The 23,833-nt window shown below is 38.7% G+C and overlaps 1 protein-coding gene across 2 annotated transcripts in view; it reads left to right on the forward strand.

The window, feature by feature from the left end:
* LOC144650834 (NLR family CARD domain-containing protein 4-like) overlaps positions 1 to 23,833 on the forward strand; it is a 56,638-nt gene that overhangs the window by 20,765 nt on the left and 12,040 nt on the right. The window contains exons 2-5 of one of the 2 annotated variants that reach the window (XM_078510597.1): positions 2,619 to 2,911; positions 3,367 to 3,449; positions 6,213 to 6,315; positions 6,698 to 6,796. In XM_078510597.1, coding sequence (XP_078366723.1) covers positions 2,651 to 2,911; positions 3,367 to 3,449; positions 6,213 to 6,315; positions 6,698 to 6,796 — 546 coding nt within the window. In that variant the 5' untranslated portion in view covers positions 2,619 to 2,650. Of the gene's footprint in view, positions 1 to 2,618; positions 2,912 to 3,366; positions 3,450 to 6,212; positions 6,316 to 6,697; positions 6,797 to 21,721; positions 21,794 to 23,634; positions 23,791 to 23,833 lie in introns of those variants that run through there. The other variant, XM_078510596.1, reaches the window with a different exon arrangement.

Consider the following 23,833-nt stretch of genomic DNA (forward strand, 5'->3'; position numbering starts at 1 on the left):
CAATTTTCGGTCGGAAATACCAAGCGAGTTTTTACAATGTCAGTTTGGTTTTGCACAAATTGTACGAACTTTATGTGACTCACGGGCACGATTTTTCAAAGACTACATACCCGGCAGTCAAAAATGCTTCCCGTTTTTCCATCAAAATTTCCATTTGAACCTGCTGAGATGTCGATGTAGAAATACCAAGCGATTTTCCAACTTAAGGCCTCAACAATTGCCTCGGCAAAGTAGTACAAAATAGCTACAAAACGCTTGAGTGTTCGGTGACGAAAGTCCGCCACCGATGTAACTTCCGGTGGGACACTTTAGTGGCGTGACAAAGGTGGCACGTGACAAAGGTGGTTTTCGCGCCAAAACGAACTCAGCGTTGGAAGCGACGAAGTTCTTCTGTGGGCTAAACGGCTTAGCGTTGGAAGCGACGAAAACCAACACCACGTGCCACCTTTGTCACGCCACTAAAGTGTCACACCGGAAGTTACATCGGTGGCGGACTTTCGTCACCGAACGCTCAAGCGTTTTGTAGCTATTCTAGAATAATTTCAGACTGCCGGGTATGTAGTATTTTGAAAACACTTCCCGGCTGCCGGGTATCTAGACACAATGTATAAAATTATATTAACTTCCAGTCTTGTATTTATTACTCACTGCGTACCGCGGACCGCGTAGCCACCGCTTTTCAGTAAAGGGCTCGATGTGGCGGGGTATTCTGCAGTTACTCCGTTTTCGATGATAATATTGTAGATCTTTTTTTTTCTCTTGATTTATTTGCTTTTTATACAATTTACTGAGATAATTCTGGTGTGCTGATTTGTTGAAAGTTATGATCGACAAGAGTATAGATCATGAAAAACAAGAAACTTAGGCAGTTTTTAACCGTGCGGTTAATGTTTGATCACCTCTTTCAGTTCTGTGGCTAGAAAGGCACGGCGTCACGCAGTAAAAAATCTTCAGAAAAGCAGTCACTTGAGGAACACACAAGTCGTGTTTGCGTGAGTCACGGAGTGTGCGTGACATAAATTTCGTTCTCAGCGTCATCTCTTGCTTTAAACCACATGCCTGGCGGGATAAATTCCTGCTTACACATGCAAATATTTATTTTGTTCCGAATGTTCACCAAAATAAACCCAAACCAGTTAATGAATGGCATTAAAAAAAGAAGTCCATTTAACCCCAAAGAGTAGATTCAACCTCGTTCCCAGGGTCTCTAGAGCTATTTCTCCGACGAACTTTTGCAAGTATAAATAGAGATTATAAGCAGGTAATTCCCCTGGCGCGGTGACATGTATCCTGTGCCTTGTCACATTCTTGCTGAGCTTGCAATTTTCGTTTCAATTCCCAAAATAAACTCAAAACAAGAATTGGAATATTCAGAAAACAAGTCGTTGTTTTGCAATATTCAGTGAACACGTTTCGGGTAAATTGTACGACTTGTACTCACTTCGAGCCAAACGCCTGAATAACACAAAAATAAATATTTAACAGAAACAGAGCGCAGAGTATTCGTAAATATTTTTAAAACAGGTGAATCATTATTTATTACAGCTACAGGCGAGCGATCGCGTGGCATGGGTCTAACGTAGTGGTAGTTTTAAATAGCTTGGACATGTCCAAGCTGTCTTTGGTTTCGTTATGTGACTATTCAGTCCTCTCTTCTAGTAAAACACTCGAATGACACAAAATTAAAATATACATTTCACACTAAACAGAGAGCAGAGTGTTCATGTTAAACGAGTGAACGCTAGTAAACATCAAATCTTGCGTGACCTTGACCAAGGAGCTGGCTGGGCCGTGTGGGTCTGGAACGATTTACCGACAAAACGACAAACGACAAAGACAGACGACAAAAAAACGCCAGCCAGATTATGAACCGGCTACGCACGGTTAATTATTGATATAAAAATAAGTAAAAGAAATATATGACATGTCAAAACGTCGTATATAACTTTCGCTTATTTTTGTATTGAAATTTTTTTCCCTCAAGCTTTACTTTAGTTAATATTTGAAATTGACATAACCTGTAAATAATGCAACATGAGGCAAGAGAAACCCTCCTGATTTTCCAAATAACAGAACCCAGTGAGTTGAGCAAGTTGTGAAAAGTCAGCTGGAAAATTTAGCACAAAATTGCTTGGCTTCAAGTGAAAGAAATGCGATCTCTCAAGCTGACGCACTTGCACATTATTTCCATCTTATTTGCTGATAATTTTTTCCATTTTGTTGTATAAAACAAATTAAAACAAATTAACCAAATTTATCATGGTCGACACTTATGGACCATAGAAATGATGCCATAAAATGTCCATTAAACCTTTGCAGTGAAACCACATACCTAAGGGCTTGTGGTTGCATTTAAGTGTTGAACGTCATTTATCTATGGTCTATTTTATAAGAGTGTAGACCATGGAAAAATTTGGTCCATTAATTTTTGTTAATTAAATGGTTTTGCAAATCTGTTGATTGTCTGAAAAATGATCGTTCTGAAAACTTTTCTTGATTTTTCTCTGAGCTAGTATGTGCAGTATTTGGTTTAAAGTTTTTCAAACCAGTTTGATTTTTTTTCTTTTAAACCAATAATAAAATTAAACCACAACTTATCTACATGTAATCTTTTCCAGTCTAAAAGGTGTCAACACTACTGCTTCCCTGCATGGACAATAGCAGGGTGAATCAGACAACAGGCGAGTCATCTGCCAGTGACCACTCAGGAACTGCGTCATGCAGACCTTGTAATCTACCAGCAACATCAGCTGTATTTTCTTCATTACAAGTAGCATCATCAGCTACTCCATTCACTTGGCATGCACCGGCCAGTTCTTCAGCATCTTTAGTTGGTGATTATTCACAGTCACCTGCGGCAGTGACATTTCTCACCAGACATGACTTCATAGACTTTCTCAAAAGTAATGAGGTAAGGATTATTACTTGACAAAGTGTTCTTGAGTGTAAATGATTATTTAGAGTTAATAATTTTTAAAATCCTGCATCTTGTTTGGTCAAAGCTAACTGTTAAATCCTAATCAACAAAGCTTTTTTTTTTACTAACAGTTGTTAGCATTATCGACAATAAGAATTCAGAAAAGGACAGCTTGTGGTAATTAATTTAAGTATTGAGAAAACTGTGCTTGGCAATACTTATATGTGTCATTAGTTAAGTTAGCAGACAGAACACTTTTATCATCAAGTTCTATACTCTTATAGCATTTTTGTGAATTTCTTGTTTTTAACCAACCAGAGATGTTGCCGTAGATATGCCAGTCACCCCCCCCCCCCCGGTTTTTGACTAAAACTTTGAGGACCTTTGAGGTGCGGCAACTAAACCAGTTTATGAACACTAATAAAAGGTTTTGTTTCTTGTTTTGTTAGGTGGCGGCCCATAACTTTTTCCAAAACCAGGAGTTGCATCAGATAGTTTCTGAGATCAGACGTAATCCAAGCCAGTTTGAACGGTAAATCAATTTATTTGACTGATAATTAACTTTGTCCTTTTTAGTTACCATTTTTGAGAAAATACTATTCACCTTATATAGTTACTCAGGGAGTTTAATAAGTAAAGTCAGTTGTTTTAGCATGATTTAAAGAAGCTTTAAAATATTCCTTAGATTATACTGGTATATACCTGAAACATGGCAATAATGGTAAATTTTCTCCTTTCACAATTATCAGTACTTCATCAGGAGAAAAAGTTGCAAGAATAAATAACAAATGATTACCAAAGGGTATAAATGCTTCTTCTCATCCCCAAAGCCCACGATCCTTTTGGTGTGCACCAGGGATCAAGACCTCTGGCCAGTCCTGATTTGTGAGCATGCGCAGAGTAATCTATCTAAGATTTTCAACCAATCAGATTTGTTAGATTTGACAGTGAGTCTGTGAATCACAGACTTCTGGTTTCGGAGGCTGCCAGTGGTCTTGAACCCTGGTGTAGACCAGAAGGATCATGGGCTCTGGGAACAAGAATGGTAATTGCTTTGATCTTTAAGCATATTTGCTAATACTATAAAAAATGTATGGTGATCAGTTAGGAGAATTTGTTTGTGGACATTGGGACTTAAAGGGTTAAAAGATGATAAGGTTGAAAATAGGTTACTGACAACCTTGTTGCAAAATTTAAATTAAAGTAAAAGAAAAAAAATCTGGACTAGACGGATTATTTTAACAACCTTAAATTTCTTTGTGGAATTTGTGAGAGTTTAAAGACTTAAAACAATTCATATGTAATTACATGTACATAGTGCATGGCCCTGTACTACTATAAGATAATGACAGAAGGCCAGGCAACAAATCAGACAAATAACAAGGGTTGGGAGGAGAGTGAGGATCATCTCCACCATCGTGGATGGCCAGACAGATTCCCTGACAAGGATCCATTTTCTGACATTTTCAATTAACTGTAACAATTTTTTTAAAATGAATATGGTTTGTTAAGTTTCAAGTGACTCTGTTCTTCCAATTTCTGGAAAATCGCTCAATTTAATAGTCGCTAAATCTTTCTCAGAAAAATTAATTGCTAAAGTTAGTAGCTGCTAATTAAGTCAATGGTAATGATAGCACTTCAACAGTATCCCTATACTAATTTTTGTACCCTTATCACAGGGGACCCAAACGCTGTATTACAGTTATTCATAATCTTAAAATAAAATTGTTCTTATTTACCGTTCCTGTGCCTTTTTTCACCGGTTTGGGGGCGATTTGAATCAGAGCGAAGGTGGTTTACGTTGCGAGTTTTAAACGGCAATCGGTCTGTCGCAATGTCAATACGACGCGCCTCAATTATGTCTCAAGTTTTCTTTTAACTGTTTATATTATTAACTATTAACTCCCCTCGCGGGAGAGAAGAGAGAAGGAGACAAGGGATGAAACTAAAAATCAGGGTAGCTTGAATTCAAGGCGTAGTTCTCTTGTTTCTCAACAAAATCTGCCAAAACTTAACAGATCGGATAAATAATAGTTAAAGAATCATGTGAAGTCTGTTTTGTTTGTTTCGACTCCCTATTTCCCGATAAGTTTTGGGTTGTTTTATGATGCGGCTTTTCGTCCGATCTGTGACTACACTTGACTTGACCGGAAGTGATTTTATTGCAGAGTGTATGCTCATCATCAAAGCGGTTCTTTTGTTCTCATGACAGACTCTTTTGTATTTCGTTGACAGTCGCGTGTGTCAGAAATATAAAACAAATCTCCACGCGGATTACCTGGTCTTCGCGCGAGATAAATTTCACGTTTGTTTGTCCGTGCGGAGTCAGTGTGGATCTTTCTAGTGACCTCCTTCGTATCTTATTCGTGCTTCTTTGATTTTTTGGAATACCTTTTCTTAAAATTCGGCAAATTTCGAAATGTGCCAGGCAATTTTCTTTGTCTGGGGTTGCTGTTTGGTAATGCTCAATAAGATCGCTAACGGATGTAGTTTTTTCCACTGACACTGTTGTAGTTTTTTAACCTATAAGAAATAAACCGCTATAATCTTAAAACCGTTAACCCAAAATTCAAAATTTTAAATTGAATAATTTGAAACATTGAAAGGAGAAATGTTTATTCACTGATTTACTTTCTATAGTCGCGCTTGGGAGCAAAAGGTCCCGGGAAAAGGTAAGCTTACAAAAGCTAACATATGTTCTACTTTTACACATAAATGTGCTTTTTATCTCGAAAACAGCCGAGCGAAACAGAATGGAAATTCAAATACTCACCAGTGAACAACGTTGAAATTAAATAAATGGATTTGAACCATGATTTTCGCGTGTCGCGTTAATCGCCGCTAAAGGTTGCCGGCTGTCGGCTCGTGTCTCCTCGCGCATATCCACGCGCGAGACTGGTCACATCAACTGTAGTCACAGATTGTACGACCGTCCGTAGTAAGTTTCACCCCTTGTCTCTCTTCTCTTCTCGTGACTGTTAAGTTGAAACACGAAACTCCCCGCGAGGTGAGTTAATAGTTAATGGTGTTAGTAACTTGAGTTAATAACAATTGAGACTTGAGGCGCGTCGTATTGACATTGCGACAGACCAATTGCCGTTTAAGCCTCACAACGTAAACCGCCTTCGCTCTGATTAAAATCGCCCCCAAACTGGTGAAAAAAGACACAGGAACGCAGGTAAATAAGAATAATTTTATTTTAAGATTATAAATAACTGTAATACAGCGTTTGGGTCCCCTGTGGCCTTATATTCAATGATGTTTATTGGTAAACACTGCTGTCTTTTTTTTCAAGGTATTGTCATCATGGGGAATTAGTCAGGTTTCTGAATCAGTTTGCTGACTCACAAATGAACTTGCCAACTGGGTGGGAGGAAAGATTTGATGCAAAAGGACGGGTAAGCTGTTTCTTTGGTATTCTTTTTGTCTTGAAATAAGTTTTTCCAATGGTACATATGTATGTACATGTATTGTAATTCACAGTTTGTTAAAGCAGCCTGCATTGAACTAAAACAGTAAATAGCTAGAGTTTTGTTTCCGTTTAATAGTAAGAGTGGTTTTGTGAATCACACAGTCAATCACTATATATACAGACAAATGTAATTTCATCAACTGCATGACAATTGATCAAAATTCAAAACAAAAAATGGTTGAATGCAAAACCAAAGTACACTGAGTTACATGAGTACATTTTGAAGTCATTGAAGAAGCCCTTAGAGATACACATAACACCATTTTGGGCGTGGCATTCACTCTTAAGTGTTTTTCTTTGTGTTGTAGCTGTATTTCATTGATCACAATTCAAGAACAACAACTTTTATTGATCCACGTCTTCCTGTGGGGGAGACTTTTCCAGGACGCAGCCACTCAGGAGTTGAGGTATCAAATTATCTGTTGTATTGATCTTCACAATAAGATGCTAGGATTGATCATACTTTGTTGCTTTTATTTATTAAGCTAGCTGAGAGCAATCTCGCTTGGAACCATGTTTACAAGTTGTTTTTTTATCATTCAGCCTTGCAGTGAGAACATTTCTTCACCCAGGCTTCCACCGCCAATGACAGTCTTGACTCAGTCAAACAGTGTCACTTCTTTCACGTCATTGAGTAAGTAGATACTTCATAGCTGGGGAGAAAACAGTTAACCTTAACTGAAATAATTTATATCTTTTAGAAAAGGTTATTTGGTTAGTATGTTAATGTATGTGATTGTATAAACTACATTTTAGCTGAAGTTCTCATACATATGATTTGAATTTAAAAGTGTACCAGGATTATTGTCGTTGTTACCTTCACTTAAACCTGCCTTATTTTCCTAACAGACTGTCTTCAAAGCACACGAAATGCTGTTTCAGATAACCTATTTGTCATAATGTTGTGGGGGAGAATACCCCCAGACCCCCCTAAATTATTGCAACCCCCCTCCCAAACCATGCAAAAGCCAGGTTATTGCCTGCAGGCTAACTGGACCACACTTATTTTGCAGACCCATTCCACTCCCTCCCCCTTGAAACATTCTGCAGCACATGTAAACTCTCATGAAAAAAACATGACCCACCCCCCAATCTATGTCACCTGTCTTAGTAGAGAACAATGCGTTTTAAAATTAAGAAAAGTCATAATCTTTTTTTGTTATAGATAAATCAGCAGAGAGCAAAAGAAGATTGTCACCCAGCCAAAGTACCCCAGATCCTAAACAAGCCAAACTCACACTTGTGGACAAAGCAGGTTTATTTTTATTTTATGTATCTCTTTAGCATATAATGAAGTAAAACAAACAAACCAAACCAAAAAGAAAAACAAAAGAAATGCATCAGTAGTGATTGCACTGTATTCAAATTGTTTTTATCACAATCAACATAATTTGCGCTTAGGGGAATCATAGTTAATAGAGGGAAATGGTTAGGAAGCCCGGCAAACATCAAAGGAGCAAACAATGAGGCCAAGACTTAGGTTGGAAGGTCCATGACCGTGCACATCTTTTGTTTTGCTCTCATACACTATGCATGAGTTACGTAATCCAAATGTTTTTATTGGTTTGTTGCTTGAACACACGTAACCACCTATTGTATTTTGTCAGGTTTTGTGCACGGTCAACCCCCAAAATAGCGAACAATAACCTATAACAAAGAACTTTGACGGGCTTCCTAACCATTTTCCTCTATTAACTATGGGGGAATGGATGAGAACTGATTGAAATAGTATGTTATAACAAAATTCCCAAGCTTATTTAGCAAGACATGTTTTTGCGCCCAGTTTCAACAAGTGTCAAGACGTTTTGACCTGGGTTGAAGTATTAGACCAGTATTATATGATAGTTTTGTGATATACCCTAATAGACCATATTCGTATTCTCGGTATTGCACTGGAACTAGCTTGCAATGGAGGCTCATGCGGGGGAATATCATTAACAACAGCCTCATATCATTTGCATTTGAAAAGATTACCCGCATTAGCCTCCATTGCAAGCTAGTTCCAGTCCGAAACCGAGAATACGAATAAGGCCTATTTAAGTAACATTCTGCTTCCTGATGGTAACAATTTTTTTTGTGTGTGTGTTAAACTGTCACTGCAGTACGCTAACTCTACTGTATTATCCTTCCAGGGACAGAAAATGAAACCAGTAAGGATAGTGGTACCCAGGACTTTAATGACAACCAGCCACCACGGCTCAGTTTTGAGGTCTCAAAGTCAAGGGATCTTCCTGGGAGGTTCACAGACTGGAACGATGTTGAACTCCCGATCGATTTTCTGTTGTTGACAGTAGAGGATTGTGAATTCTTAGGATGCTTTTACTATCTTGAGAAACCCTTTAAGAGTTACCGCAGAGACATTGGTCCTGTGTACTTTGGCTTCATGGGTGATGGTGGTAACAAGGAATTGAAGATTGCATTAATGAAGTGCTCCAAAGGTTCTGCAGTTCCTGGTGGTTCTTTAACTGTTGTCAAAAATGCAGTCAGGGTACTGAGACCCAAGGCTGTGTTTTCTGTTGGTGCCTGCAGTGGATTGAGTCGTGGAAAAGTCAAACTAGGAGATGTGGTTGTGTCTTCAAAGTTAACAACTCCTGTCTACAAAACTCCTGCGAGCAGAGATATTGGCCCCCTCATCAGACATGCAGCTGATGGCTGGAACGCACCTTTAGCAAACCCAGATGCTCTGGAAGTGAGAGTACACTGTGACGGTGAAGTGCTGAGTAGACCAGAGGCGGTTGGTGAGGACATAATCCAACGATGCCCTGAAGCTCTTGCAGTTGAGTTGGAAGGCGAAGGTTATAGTTTGAACTGATAGTTTGTCACACTGATTCTTTGTTAAACATTCTCTGTGCTTTGAACTGAAAAGTGGAATTCTTAACTGCTACCTTACAGTTCCAAAAGTATGGTCTTTTTAAAAGTAGCCATGAAATTAAAGGCTGTTTGAAAATCCAAAAGGAACAATACTCTGAAATTAGCGACCTCAGACGTGACATGACTTGTTATAAAGAAACAATAGAAACAGCTGTCAGCAAGTTTTGACCAGGGTTTAGGAATCTAGAAGGATCTGTGTAAGAAACCGTTTCGCTTACAATAGTAATAGGGGAGCAGGGGTGGTGCAGTGGTGAGAGGGCTCGCCCCCGCCAATGTGGACCAGTTTCGATTCCGGCCTGGTACCATATGTAGGTTGGGTTTGTTGTTGGTTCTCGCTTTGCTCCATGGATTTTTCTCTGGAATCTCCAGTTTTCGTCCCTCCTGAAAATTCAACATTTCCAAATTCCAATTCGACCTCGATAGACGACCGGTATGAAGACCAGGTAGAGCTGATGTGGCTTTTTCTGTAAATATATCAATTTTTTTAACCATTTTAAAAAGGATGTTTATTATGAACCGTTTCGCCTGGAATAGTACTAGTAACCCTGTATAGAAAGTTTGTTTATTTATTTCCACATTCCCTGCCTATCATTCACCCGTATAATCACATTGTTCCATATGATAACAGGTGTTTTTGCAGCAGCCCACGACCTTAAGACAGAATGGGTTGTCGTTAAAGGCATCAAAGACTATGCAGATGGCAGTCAACCTTCAAGTGATGAGTGGGGAAGGTTTGCGAGTGTCATGGCGGCTTCTGTTGTGGCCAACATTCTGAGCGATCCTGTTGTATTTCAAGAATGGCCAAACTACCAAGGTAACACCCCTCGCCTTATTCTTCCGCTTCCCACGTTACTATTGCACGAACATTTAAAGGGACTGTGTCACGGATTTTAGCCAAATTTAGGACCATTTAATTTGTTGAAATATATAAATAGCCTCTTAAAACAGTGAAGAAACATTTCAATAACACACCAAATACAAAAGAAGGTACGGATGGCCAAAAGCGACGAAGATTGAAACGGATTGCGATACGAGTTTTTGAAATGTTGTTGAGCTGAACAGTTTTCAAAGTTAATATTGTTTACTTGTAACTTTCAATTATAGCGCCCAAGAGACACATTTGGTTGTAATGAAGCTATGGTTTTGTAATTTAGATCCATAGAAGTAATTTCTTTGTAAACATTAAGTTTCATGGCGAGTATTTGGCAAAACTTAATAAAAATAAACTTTAGTCAGCCTTGACACAGTCCCTTGCTATCTGATAAGTGGGTATTTAAGTGTAACATCATGTTTCAAACCGGATGTTCATTGTTAGTTTATTGCTTAGTTAACTCGCGCATGTTCCAGTTCAAGTTACGTTTTGAGGTACCGAAAAGGACAACCCGTTTGACTGTAACGTAACGTTTTGTTGTTCTTCCCAGTCTAGGCTGTGTTAGTGTCGATTTTTTTCCAAGCGAGAACGTGCGGGCGAGCAAATTAGGAAAACGCTGGGGAAGAAAGGACGTGGTGGAGAAAGGGGTTGAGGGTTCGTTCCACGCCATTTCCCCCTCCTCTACGTTTTTTTGCTCCTCTAGACGCGCTTGTTCGCTCGCTCCGTGCGCTCTGAAAGGAATCGGCTCCACTGCTATTTCCCACCATAAATGTTAAGAAACACTATTTTCTCTACCAACGGTAGATATATTTTGAAGGTATGTTTGATTTTATGTTTCAAAAAAAGTCCTAACATTTTTGGATCAGTAAAGGCTGCATAAACTTTCTTTAGCATATACACTATGAATAGTTTAGTCTGAAATGTCAGCCCGGGGTTGGGACGAGAGGACGGCTGACATTTCAGACTAAGAATATATTAGGTTGAAACGCTTTCCGGAATCAAGGAATAAAAGCAATCCAAATTTTGTGTTGCTGCGGGAAACAGTTAATTTTCTCAGAACCTCAACGTTTGTTAACTGGTTACCCGGTGGACCAGTCATTTCAGTGATTTGCTATAGAATACAAGAGAGACATCAGAAGATGCAATGTGACAACGGCGGTCGTCTGTCAACAGTCGCGGGTTTCACCTCTGACGTTTATAGATTTTGCATTGTTGCCCGCTCAGAGACTTTTGTGGGAAGTAGTTTTATTGTTTGATGTCGTGTGAACTTCTTAGTACCCAATAAGAGCGCATGCTGTTGGGGAAAAATTCCAGCAATATAGCAATTCTATTTATAGCATATTAGTACTAGTCTCTTTATCTTAACCGACGCTCGTTTCTTAAAGTCGTATTTTTTGTTGTTGTTTTTTACTGATTAGGCTCTACTCCAGTGAAAAGGTTCGATGTAAAAACCTGTCGAAGCAAACTTGCAGAGCATTACAAAAGAACCGCCACGGTGCCCACCTCTGTGTGGTCTAAAACATCTCCTGTGGACATTCATCAGATCTACACTCGACTGTCCTGGGTGAAAGAGGAACAAACCCCAGCTGGGTCATCACAGTCTGAACTGAGCCATTACACAGATGTGTTCACTGCAAACAAGAACGGTGTTGTACCAAAGAGGATACTCGTGCAAGGACAGACGGGGATTGGAAAGAGCACATTCGTCAAGAAACTGGCTGTGGACTGGGCTGAACTTGATGACGTGAAGACGGGAGACAAACAGACAGACGTCCTGAAGCAGTTCGAGCTTTTGGTTGCCGTTAATCTCAAAGAGGTGTCCAAAACCCAAAACCTCAAAGATGTTGTAAGTCGCTCATCCGTTTTTCCACGGGAGGAGAAACATCTCATAGATAGCCTGCTTGATTACATCACCAAGAATCAAGAGAAAGTTCTGCTGGTGTTTGATGGATACGACGAATATCGCTGCGGCACCAACTCAGAAATCTATGAGATATTCAAAGGAAACGAACTGAGAAACTGTTGTGTCTTGATAACCACTCGAATTACCAAAGCTGACGAGCTGAGAGAATTTATAGACATGCAAGCTGAGATCACCGGGTTTAGTGCAGAGGACGGAGATGCCTTTATGAGGAGAATGCTTGGTGGCAAAAGGGAAGCAAAAGAGTTGTGGTGGCATCTTTTACGAGAAAGACTGCAGGGCCTGACAAGAGTTCCGTTACTTCTTTTGTTCTTTTGTACCCTGTGGAAAAAGGGGAAGTTAAAGAGCTTTCCTGAAACCAAAACCAAATTGTATTTGGCGATCGTCCAGTACGTGTTAGATTACAATCAAAGGAAAGATTCTCCTGCTCGCTTTGGCAAAGTAGAAGACTTCAAAGAGATCCTGGCTGATATCGGAAAGGTGGCTTTAGAATGTCTTCTGAACGACGATCATGTTTTCGAGTATGATCAACTGTCCGCTGCCATGCTTGATGAACAAAGTCTCATTATTGGCTTACTTCAAGTTACCGAGTACGCAGAAAATCTTCGACCAGCAGGGATGGTGTCCTTTATTCACAAGAGTATTCAAGAGTTTTTAGCGGCATGGTACATCACCTACAGATGTGTCCCTGAAGGAAATCTGGGTGGAATTGAACAGCACGCCCGCACCTTGGAGGATTGTCAGGCCTTGGAGAATGTTTTCCAGTTCATTTGTGGTTTGTCTGACGATGGAGCAGTGAAGGTTTTTCAACACTTGACGTCAGTCAGAATCTCTGACCCAACACTGGATTTATCAAAGACAATACCAGATGTAGAAAGCGAGACAGACGTACCACTGTGTTACGTCACTGGCAGGCAGAAGAGGTTCAGCGACTTGGTTTTCGATTCCTTTCGAGAAGTACAATCAAAAGCTCAGTTGGTGAGACAGTGGTTAGATTGCACAGCTGGAGTTGTACTCGTTACCCCTGATAGACGATTCTCTGACCTTATACCAAAGCTGAAACATTTAAATCAAGTTGTTTTTTCTGAGGTTTTCTTCATTTGTAATTGTATTGGCCACACTGTTGGAGTGAACCAAATCTCAATAACGTATGAGTTGCTGAAGTTTCTTGATTGCTTACATGTCCCGCTGAGAATAACTAAGAAGTCTGCAGGTCTCTTAATTGGAGATTTTTTGAGAACATTCAAACCTGTAGGATGCATATACTGTGCTTTTGATAGCATTCTTTATTTTCGTAATGACCAAAGTCAGTTTTACATAACGGATTTGTTCCTGGAGTGTGATAACCATGCGAGACTTTTTACTGAAACTATGATTCATATTTCTGTTCCTTCACTTGCATCAACTTTGTGTTCAAATGCTCAGTCTTGTTTCAATTTCTTACGATTTCTAAGGTGTTCTGGACTTATGAACGCACAGACATTGAAAGAACTTGGCGCAGTTGTCAGAAACTGTAAACATTTGAAAAGCATTCAATTTGGGCAGTGCAAGGACAGTATATGTGAACTCCTGGAACAAGTACCAAACCCCAGTACGTGCTCTTTGAGTATTGGCTACAACTTGATCCCTTGTTTGTTGACATCAGCTGGAGCAGAGAGACTTGGTGGTGTGTTACCACGATTTAACAACATCACCGATCTTAACCTTAACTTAGTTGACTGCTGTGCTGCAGCAGTAAACAAACTGGTTTTTAGTATCACACACAAGACTCTTGAGGAACTGAGACTGAGTGACATCATCCTGACTCCATCAGCAGCTGTAGCACTCGGTCGGTCACTTCCTGAAATGCCGTCCCTAAAAACACTCGAGTTAACTGGGGTGGATGGAAGCATTTTGGAAGTGGAGGAAATGGATGCCCTGTTTGGAGGAATCAGCAAAACATTTCCATCTTTAGAAAAGCTTCATCTCATTAATTTCAACGCGAAGGGTATATAGTCTTGCTCCACTTACCAAACGATTTCACTTCTTTCCCAACTTGGGTATTTAACATCTTAGAAAATTAAATATGGATGAACATGATTTGCATGGTCTGCTGGAGAGCTTAAAATTAAGATCCAGCCCTAATCTGAGGTCACTGAACCTAGGCGGCAATCCACTGGGTGACAGAGACAGGGTAAGATATATCGTGCAACAAGTACTGCCTCAGGTTAATCTTTTGTATTAGTAATACCAGGTTCATCCACTTAGTGAAGAAAGTAGACATGGATACTGGCAGAAGGACTGATTGTCTTCAGTGTCACGTGACTTGAACTGTTCGTGCCTGTACTACGTACAAAGACATTGCGTGACGTCATAGAATAACACTTGACAATAACACACGATAGCATTGTTTCTCGAGCTACTCGTGTAAATACATTGAGCTACATTTAAGAATTTTATTCACAACAATTTACAAAGTTAAATTTTCAGTGGAACAAGTTAAGAATTTTATTATTTAGTGCGGATCTGTCTTTGTATCAAACGCAGAGCACGGTTTCTGTTCTCAAGATATTTTTTATGTGCTTAGCAGATCAGTGCACGAAGTAACAGCGAACGATTTTATATTGAGTTAACAAAATATTTTATGGTGTGTTTGAATTAAACGGTTGAGAGTGAATTTACACGAAAACAGATTTCTTAACTAAAATCTCGCAAAGCGTTTCTCGTATCACACTTTTAATTGGCACAGTTACAAACGTTATTTGTTTAATACCTCGTTCTCCAAAGATGAACAGTAGTTTTGTAAACATGTAAATAAACAAAGTATTTTTATAAATAGAGAACATTAAAATTAAACAGTTTGTTACTTTACGCGTTCTAAAAATTCGAATACCCTTAGTTATTTCGAGATCCATTAAAATTTAGATGTGAAAATATTCAGAAGAAGCAAAGTTTTGCGCTATTTTCAGGCCTCAAACATTCCAAGGCTCACATTGAATAATTCAGCGAATTAACTGTAAAGTTCCTAAAGTAACGAGCCTTGTTTCTTTCGGATTTAATACCCTCACTACTACTTTCGCTACTAAAACCTGTACAGTAATTGCATGTGGAGCGATTCAACTGAACTTAAGGAAAATTGTTTTGAAAAAAAATTGAAGACATAAAGTAGTTATCAAGTATTTTCCTTTACAGAGAGAGAATACTGAAGATAAAACTAATTAAAAAGAAGTTACATCCGAATAGAATTATGTACGGATTGCTCTTAGAACAAATAATTTTTTTGTTTTGATGCACTGTTGTATATAAATTAATTTCAAAATTTATTAAAAATTAAATTCCGTTTAAGCTCGCCACTTACAGGGGGTCTTTACTTTCGGAGCAAAGAAGTTGTTCGTTTGTCGCATTTACGTTCGACGTATTGTAAGTATCAACCAACGCGTTCTTTTCGTCTGAAGTGGAGAAATATAACGACTGAAGATCGTGTCTGTGTGGAACTAACGTCGATCTTTGCATGAGTCGAAGTAATTGGAATCAATCTGAACTGTAATTTAAGGTTCGACTCGCAAGAAGTTCGAAGTTCGACCCCAGCTTGAGTCAGATAAATAATACTTGAAGGATTTTCCCGTGTTGGGAAGCTATAAATTATATTTCATGCTGATATTGTTTTTTTAGTTTTTTCGCGGACGTTCACTTGCCTTTACGAACAAATCTCTGATGGAAATCAGAAAACACTATTGCATGGTTACCAGCTGTACATCCCGGCATCCCTCACGTTTGAATAATAAAACCTTTTGCATGGTATAAGATTGCAGAATTTGAATATTTCAGAAATAATTTTCAAGGAAATTATTTGACATCTAATTCTTCACCCAATTTTAGCATTTTGTCTTTGAATGGGTTTTCCTCGTTAAATGGGTTTTCTCGTGACTCGCGCGGAATGGAGCGGCGAAGTTATCGTGGGCGACTTTTTGTTTTCAACAGGCGATTTCGTCTCATTCTTTGTACGTACTAAAAAATGTATTTTGTGTCCACAACATTAACATCAACTTGATTTCATCCTGTAATTCTTTGCAGTCGTCTGTTGAAGACTAAAAAAGCGAGGAACATCTCCCATATAAAAGTGATTGGCGTCCTCCTCCTTGGTAGTGCACGGTTCGCTTGGTGTTGTGGGACTGACGTACACAGTTTGCTTGGCGATGTGGGCCTGATGCGGACGGGAAAACGGCTCGCTCCCCAACCATCAACCCCCGCGCTCCCTGTTTTCCCGCCTTACCGCCTTTGCCGTCCGTCCGGCCGACCGGCGCCTGGGGACGAGGCAGCTAATTGTCCGTTTAGGGGTTCGAATCGCATGACGTGTTCAAACATAAAAAGATCTCCGTTATAGATATTCCTGTACCTCTTAGGGTTAAGCTAGAAAAAAGCGGATACTAACGAGCTGACTAAAGTAGCCAATGCACAGGCGCTCTTGAGGATATAGCGCGCAGGCTCTTCGCGCGACGGGCCTGCTTGCACGCTATTAAAGATAGTGGGCGGCTGTACAACAACAACAACACCTGAAATGTATCTACACTGACGAGGACCTTTAAGGTCGAAAGGCAAATTTGCTCTTTTAAGTTCTTTTTTACCTCTTTATTTACCCTTTCATCTCTTTTTTCATAAATAAATACAGCATTGAGGGGAAAAAAAAAGGAAAATCAAAAACAAAAAAACAAGGGTACTGACAACCCGAAATAACCATAAGGTTAACAATGCCAGGTTGTCAGTAAACTAAACCCTGCCAAAGTACCATTTGATGTGAGTTTTCTCCCAAGTGAAGTGAACATGAATTAAAAGCCAGTCACTGTTTTTTAGTCTATAAAATTTATGTACAAACAAGGCTAGATTGAAAATAACAGCGAGCTGGGGTGGGGGAGGGGGGTTGGCTGATGCGGTAAAACACCGTTGGATAGATACTTTATTCAAAACGCCCCCAAGACATTTGCCCCGACAAAACGCCCCCCTTGAAAGCATTTAGGAAATAACTAATTCACGTAAAAAATGACCTCTTTCAAGGAAAAAACTGGCTATATATTTCTCGTTCTTAGAACGTGACATACCAAAGGTTTTAAGGTTACTTTTATCAACGGCTACTAATGTTAGCGATTTTTTTCTAAGAAAGATTTAGCAAGTACAAGTGACAATTTTGTTGCATCAGATTGAGAGATTTCCGAAAAATAATATAAACAATGACCGATTTCGTGTCAGCCAGGTTTTAATGAACAATAACAATTTATTAAAGTATTCCCATATCTATACATGGTACTACTGTTACTCGGGTCCCATAACACCACAATACCGCTTAGCATTTCAAAACATTGATTCAGCGTAAGCCGGAAGTTGCATGGAAACGAGGCCTCAGGGCCCTCGGCGGCTAAAAAATATAAAGTTTTTTATTAGCGAGTGGGGCATTTCGAGTCGAAATAAAGCATTTCCGTTACGAATTACCCACGAATCTTGATCCCTATCAGTGCAAAAGTATAAAAAGAAGAAATTTTAATGTCTACCAAGCGACAGGTGAAATTCTAACAGCTTAGCGGTAAGATTTTGCTGCCAACTTCAATATTCCCTCGTCAGCATAGCCTGAATTGCATCCGTTCTCTCAGGTAGTTTACAATCAATTTTGGATTTTGTTAATCTTTAAAATGAAACCACTTTAAAATCCAGAATACCTTTTAAGAAACAGATTTTTCTGTGGGAAGGAAGCCCTTTGGTTTTCGATCTGAATAAAAACTTTCTAGTATTACATGTAATGGAGAAACTCGCGTAAACATGTCTCGCAAACATCATTAAACTAAGACAGTCAGTCTACTGATTCTGTTACGGAATTTGATAGATTTTTTCAGTAGAATTTGTGATTGGCATAAACTGTTTCAGGTGTAAATTGAATTGCACATGTATTTGAGTTGCAAATACATACCTGTAGGTTAATAATAAAATTAAGTCCGGACTTTCATATCCAAAGAACTATAATATAAAGAAGCAGAGCGGTTTGTTTCGACAGAGAAGTTCGCATAAACATGTCTAGCAATCATTTTCAAGTTTCTACATTCTGTATCTGTTAAAATATAAATGGAGGTATCTTGCCATCTCGCAATTTGTGTGAAAAGGCGGGATTTATTTAAAAATTGATTTTTCACAAACGAACGCAGATCTACAGTAGTTGTGTACACAACGTCGTTTTCAACGCCAATGGGTGAGTTGTTTGTATACACGGAAGCTTAATTAGTGTTTAAAGCCATCGATGCTTTTTAAACACACAAATTCTAGAATAGTAGCAAAATGTAGCAGTGTATTCAAAGCAGACTCGGTTGTGATTACCGGTAAAATTATACAGACCGGGAAGCTTACATTGTAAACAATAAAATCTTCTCTTGCTGGTCAAATTCGATCCAGTTCACAAATGAAGCAATTCAGGTCCGTAAAAAAAAAATAGTGAAAAATGTCTGACATATCTCTGTATTTGACTGGGTTGACCGTACGCTTTTCGATTGTTCATTAAGGTCGCGCAGGACCCTTGCAATCATTAGTATGTATTTATTTAAAGAGTATGCAAGAACTTCCGGACGACTGAAGCCGACAACAAACGAAATATTCATGAGAATGTTTGTTTTTAAACTCTTTTGTACAAGTAATTACCAGTCATTGTTCTCAGCTTTGTGCCACGTGCGCTGGAACATAGGGAATTTTATTATATAAACTGCAGTGTTTTAGCGAGTGGTAGCAAATCGAGAAAAATGGTATCACACATGTGTGGATAAAAATGGTATCCACACATGTGTGATATCATTTTGACCAATCAGCTTGCAGAGTTTGCCATGTTTCAATGCTCAATGGGCCAAAGTAAATCGATCTTTAGTCGAAACATCTTCGGATCTTCCTCGGCAATCTTCGGAAGTCTTCGGAAAACTTCGGACATTTTCGGAAAATGTTCGGAATCATTCGTACAACCTTCGGACAACATTTTGAAAATGGTCGGAAATCTTCGGAAAATCGTCAAAAACATCGTAATTAGTAGGTTTATATAATAAAAAGAATAATACATGGTTGCTTGGAGATATGAAATTTATCTTCTCGTGTTCAAATCCGATATCTCACTCGTTCGCTGCGCTCACTCGTGAGCTATCGATTTGAACACTCGAAGATAAATTTGGCCATCCCCTTTTTTTTTTTCGTTTATCGTCGTATGTGTTTTCTGATTTTGGGTCGGTCGGTCGGAATTAAAAAAAAAAAAATTAAAAAAAAAAAGTGGATAAGGAGTCTGGAACTAGGAGGCCCGGTACCTCAGCATAATGTCCGTGGAGCCTGGAAACAAGAAGACATGGTTACAAAGTCAACATGGCGGCAATGGAGGAAGGAAAAATCGACGTCGTGGTTAAACTCAAACAAGAACAGCGTAAAAAGGATGAAACATTATTTAAAATAATGTGTCATTGCCTTCTATACCTTCTGTATAAATTTTTTTTTTTTTTTTGAAAACGCGAAAATCTGGGTCGGTCGGACGACGCTAAACAGAGAAAAAAAAGGGGATGGCCTTTCATATCTCCGCGCAACCATGTATTATCCTCTATATCATAACTAGATTCACAGCTTTGAATATATCACTCGTTGTTATAAACATTGACTCGTAAGGTCTTCGGAAGCCTCAAAACCTGCAATTTTGTGTCCAAGTTTTCTCCGCCGATATAGAATTTCAAGAGTTGATTCGCGAGGAACATAAACTTGGTGTACTCTATTGTGCTATGACTAGAGCGAATTTTTAAGTTTCCCTCTCAAAATGAAGATAGCACGTTTCAAAGTTTAGATTTCACATTTTTGCTCTCTTAGAAGCCATTAACTTGTAGCAGTTTTTGAAATCGAAAATTTCGTTCTAGCCATAACACAAAAGTTGTTCTGATTTATCACTAGGCTATATAATCATTTAATTTGGTGCGCTGTTCTAGCTGAAAACTTGGACACAAAATCGCATTATCTGCAGTTCAACTTTTAAGGGCTTGTAACATCACAGACAACGGTCATCTCTCAGTATAAGGACAATCCTGAGGTAATTCCATCACCCCCGAATATCCTTGTTAAATTTTAGAGGAATCGATGTTCAAAAATGTAGTGAATCAAAGCTTTACAAGATAGCACTCCGTCAAGAAATTTGGCTAATGAATATATTAATGAGCAAGGGTCCTGCGCGACCTTAATTATGATTGGAAAATGTTACAAAAAACGGCAGTGCGTGTTTACGTGAGCTTCTCTGTCGAAACAAACTAACATAATTTAGATAACTGAAACTATTTGTGACATGTTTACGCGTGACTTTCTCTACGATTCTCCGGTGGATACCTGCAACTTTTTATTCGGATTGAAAACCTAAGGGGCTCTCAAAATAAAATTTGTTTCTCGAAAGTTTCATTCAGTGAATCATAAGGTAGTTCGTTTGATTGATTAACCAACTTCAAAATTGAGTGTAACCAGAGAACGGCAAACATTCTGGTGCATGATGAGCGAATATAAAATATTCGATTCCAAAGAAGATGACAACAAAATCTAACCGGCAAGCTGTTAGAATTTCTCCTCTAGCCTGCTAGACCTTAAATTTCTTCTTCTTATACTTTTGAACTTATAAGGATCACGATTCTTGGCTAATTTGCAAAGGGAATGCTTTTTCCGACTCGAAATGCCCCACACGCTAATAAAAACTTTATAATTTTGAGTCGCCGAGGGCCCTTAGGCCTCGTTTCCATGCAACTTCCGGCTTACGCTGAATCGGTGTATCACGCACTACCGTTTACGGCTAATGGCTTCACATTTCCGGTAAAACAACATATTACTAAGGGACGGACCATTATTTTCTTGGAGGGGGGGGGGGGGGGATGAAAAATTTTCCTCTGCAAACTTTTGTTTTTAGTTTATGCACCTCTGCAAATAATTTTTTTTCGAAATTCTTACTATTTTTTGTTATACATATCGTTTTTGCAAACAATTTATTTTGTCAATATTTTTCATCCCACCCCTCCAAAAAAATAATGGTCCGTCCCTAAATAATTTACATTGTATCGAGTAGAGAACTTATAATAATATCGCGAAGATGGAAATAAATGTTCAGTAAAAGAGCAAAGCTACTTGAAATTGAATGAACGATATCATCGTCTAGAAAAACACGGTTTACTGAAAATGTCAGAAAATGGATCCTTGTCAGTGAAATTTGTAGTCTTGCCGTCCACGATGGCGGCAATTCTGGCTTCCTTTCAACCCTCCTTAATTGTGCCCGGCCTTTTGACGTTGTCTTTTAGCTGCACAGGCTACTTTAATTTATTTAATTTTGTTCTCCTTTGGGAGGCGGATACTTAATAGGCCTTATTCGTATTCTCGGTATTGGACTGGTACTAGCTTGCAATGGAGGCCCATGCGGGAAATCTTTTCAAATGCAAATAACATGAAACTGTTTTTAATGATATTCCCCCGCATGAGCCTCCATTGCAAGCTAGTTCCAGTCCAATACCGAGAATACGAATAAGGCCTATTTAACCGCGGGTGCCGGGGTGTTTTTGGGAGCTGTAATGACTGGTACATCTAGGACTATTTGTGTGCCTATACATGAAGTCCCTAACATATTAGGCGTTGGGACTGGAGCGAGAATATAACTGTGAAGAGTTTGCCTGCTTTGTCTCTTGTTTGCGTTTGATGGTTTGCAAGAAAACACTTCAATTATTTATGAAGTTCCAAAGCTTCCAGGTATGTTTAAATTTACGAACTACAACTAAAAAACCGGCTTTAACTTTAAGATGAAGTAGCGCTTTTCAGTGCAAAAAGCTGAAGACGAAAGCTACAAATCACTTCCGGAAACAGCTCAATCACTTTCGGTTTGTTTTTTGTCACTTTATATTTGCTGTAAGCTTCTGAAGCAAATTAAGGCCAAGTTCAAAAACTTTGTTAGGCAATAATAGTTTATTTGATATATCTCAGGCACTAACAATGACCATGGAACGAAATTAAGCACTTCCTACAAATTGCTGAATCAGCAAGTGGCAAAGAATTTTTGGTTTTTAGCTAAAATCTGTGCAAAACCCTTATATAAAACAACATAACAATACAGTTGCTATAGACAGGCTACAACGAGCATTAATTTAAGTGTCCTGGTTCATTTGTGTTGACGTTTGAACGTTGTTTTCGATAATAATATTGTTGATCTTTATTTTCTCTTGATTTATTTGCTTTTTATACAATTTACTGAGATAATTCTGGTGTGCTGATTTGTTAAAAGTTATGATCGACAAGAGTATAGATCATGAAATTGACATAAAAATAAGTGAAAGTAATATACATAAAAATAAGTGATAGAAATATATGACATGTCAAAACGTCATATATTACTTTCGCTTATTTTTGTATTGAAAATTTTTTTACTTAATATTTGAAATTGACATAACCTGTAAATAATGCAACATGAGGCAAATTTGGAAAAACTTGGGAAACCCTCCTGATTTTCTAACAGAAACCAGTGAGTTGAGCAAGTTGTGAAAAGTCAGCTGGAAATTTAGAACAAAATTCCTTGGCTTCAAGTAAAAGAAATTCAATCTCTCAAGCTGATGCACTTGCACATTATTTCGTACTGATTTCCATCTAATCTGCTGATACATTTTTCCATTTTTTGTTGTATAAAACAAATTAACCAAATGGTCGACACTTATGGACCGTAGAAATGATGACATAAAAATGTCCAAACCTTTGCAGTGAAAACCACATGCCTAAGGGCTTGTGGTTCCATTTTTTGGGTAGGAAAAATTGGCAAGTAGTTTTTTGGGTGGCTTCATTTAAGTACGATTTATTTAGTGTTAAAAACAATCGAAGGATTCGTGGTAGTGCCTTGGCTGCATAGTTCTGTGAATGGACGTGTTTCTAATGTTTTTCTTTTTGTTATATCTTCAGATCATTCCCCCTTTCTAAAAAAATTAATGTGTCAGAAATTTGGCATTGGATTTTTTTGGGAGTTGATTTTTGGTCCAGGGATTTTTGTGGGTTTTGTTTAAAGCCCTATGGATTTTTTTGGGTCACGAGTTTTGCCCCCATTCGATCAACCTCGTCATGTTACATCCTGAGTACCCCCCTGGGTACCCCCCTTGATTTTTGTCTGAGCTAGTCTGTGCAATCATAGTATAAGTCTTTGGTTTAAAATTTTTCAAACCAGTTTGATTGTATGATAAATTTTAACCACTGATAAATTTAAACCACAACTTATCTACATTTATACCATGCCATAGAAAATACAGCCAATCAGAATACAGGAAAGCCGTTGTATATTCGACGGTATTCAACCCAACCTTCCCATCGTGCGCTGTGATCTTATTCTGGATGAAATTTAGTAAGCGTATTTTCTACGGCATGGTATAAAACAGTTACACAACACTTTCTCGTGGTATACTATAATGGAATATCCCACTTGTCACTTGTATTTTCTTCGTATACACACTCGCCTAAAGGCTCGTGTGTATACCGAGAAAATACAAGTGACTCGTGGGATATTCCATAGTATACCACTCGAAAGCGTTGCATAACTAGTATGTATTCTTTCCCAGTCCTAAAGGTGTCAACACCACTGCTTTAACGCTACATGGACAATAGCAGGGTGAATCAGACAACAGGCGAGTCATCTGCCAGTGACCACTCAGGAACTGCGTCATGCAGACCTTGTAATCTACCAGCAACATCAGCTGTTTTTTTCTTCATTACAAGTAGCATCATCAGCTACTCCATTCACTTGGCATGCACCGGCCA

Source organism: Oculina patagonica, chromosome 4 (genome assembly GCF_052425735.1).
Source record: "Oculina patagonica isolate OP01 chromosome 4, crgOcupat, whole genome shotgun sequence".
NCBI classification, from domain to species: domain Eukaryota; kingdom Metazoa; phylum Cnidaria; class Anthozoa; order Scleractinia; family Oculinidae; genus Oculina; species Oculina patagonica.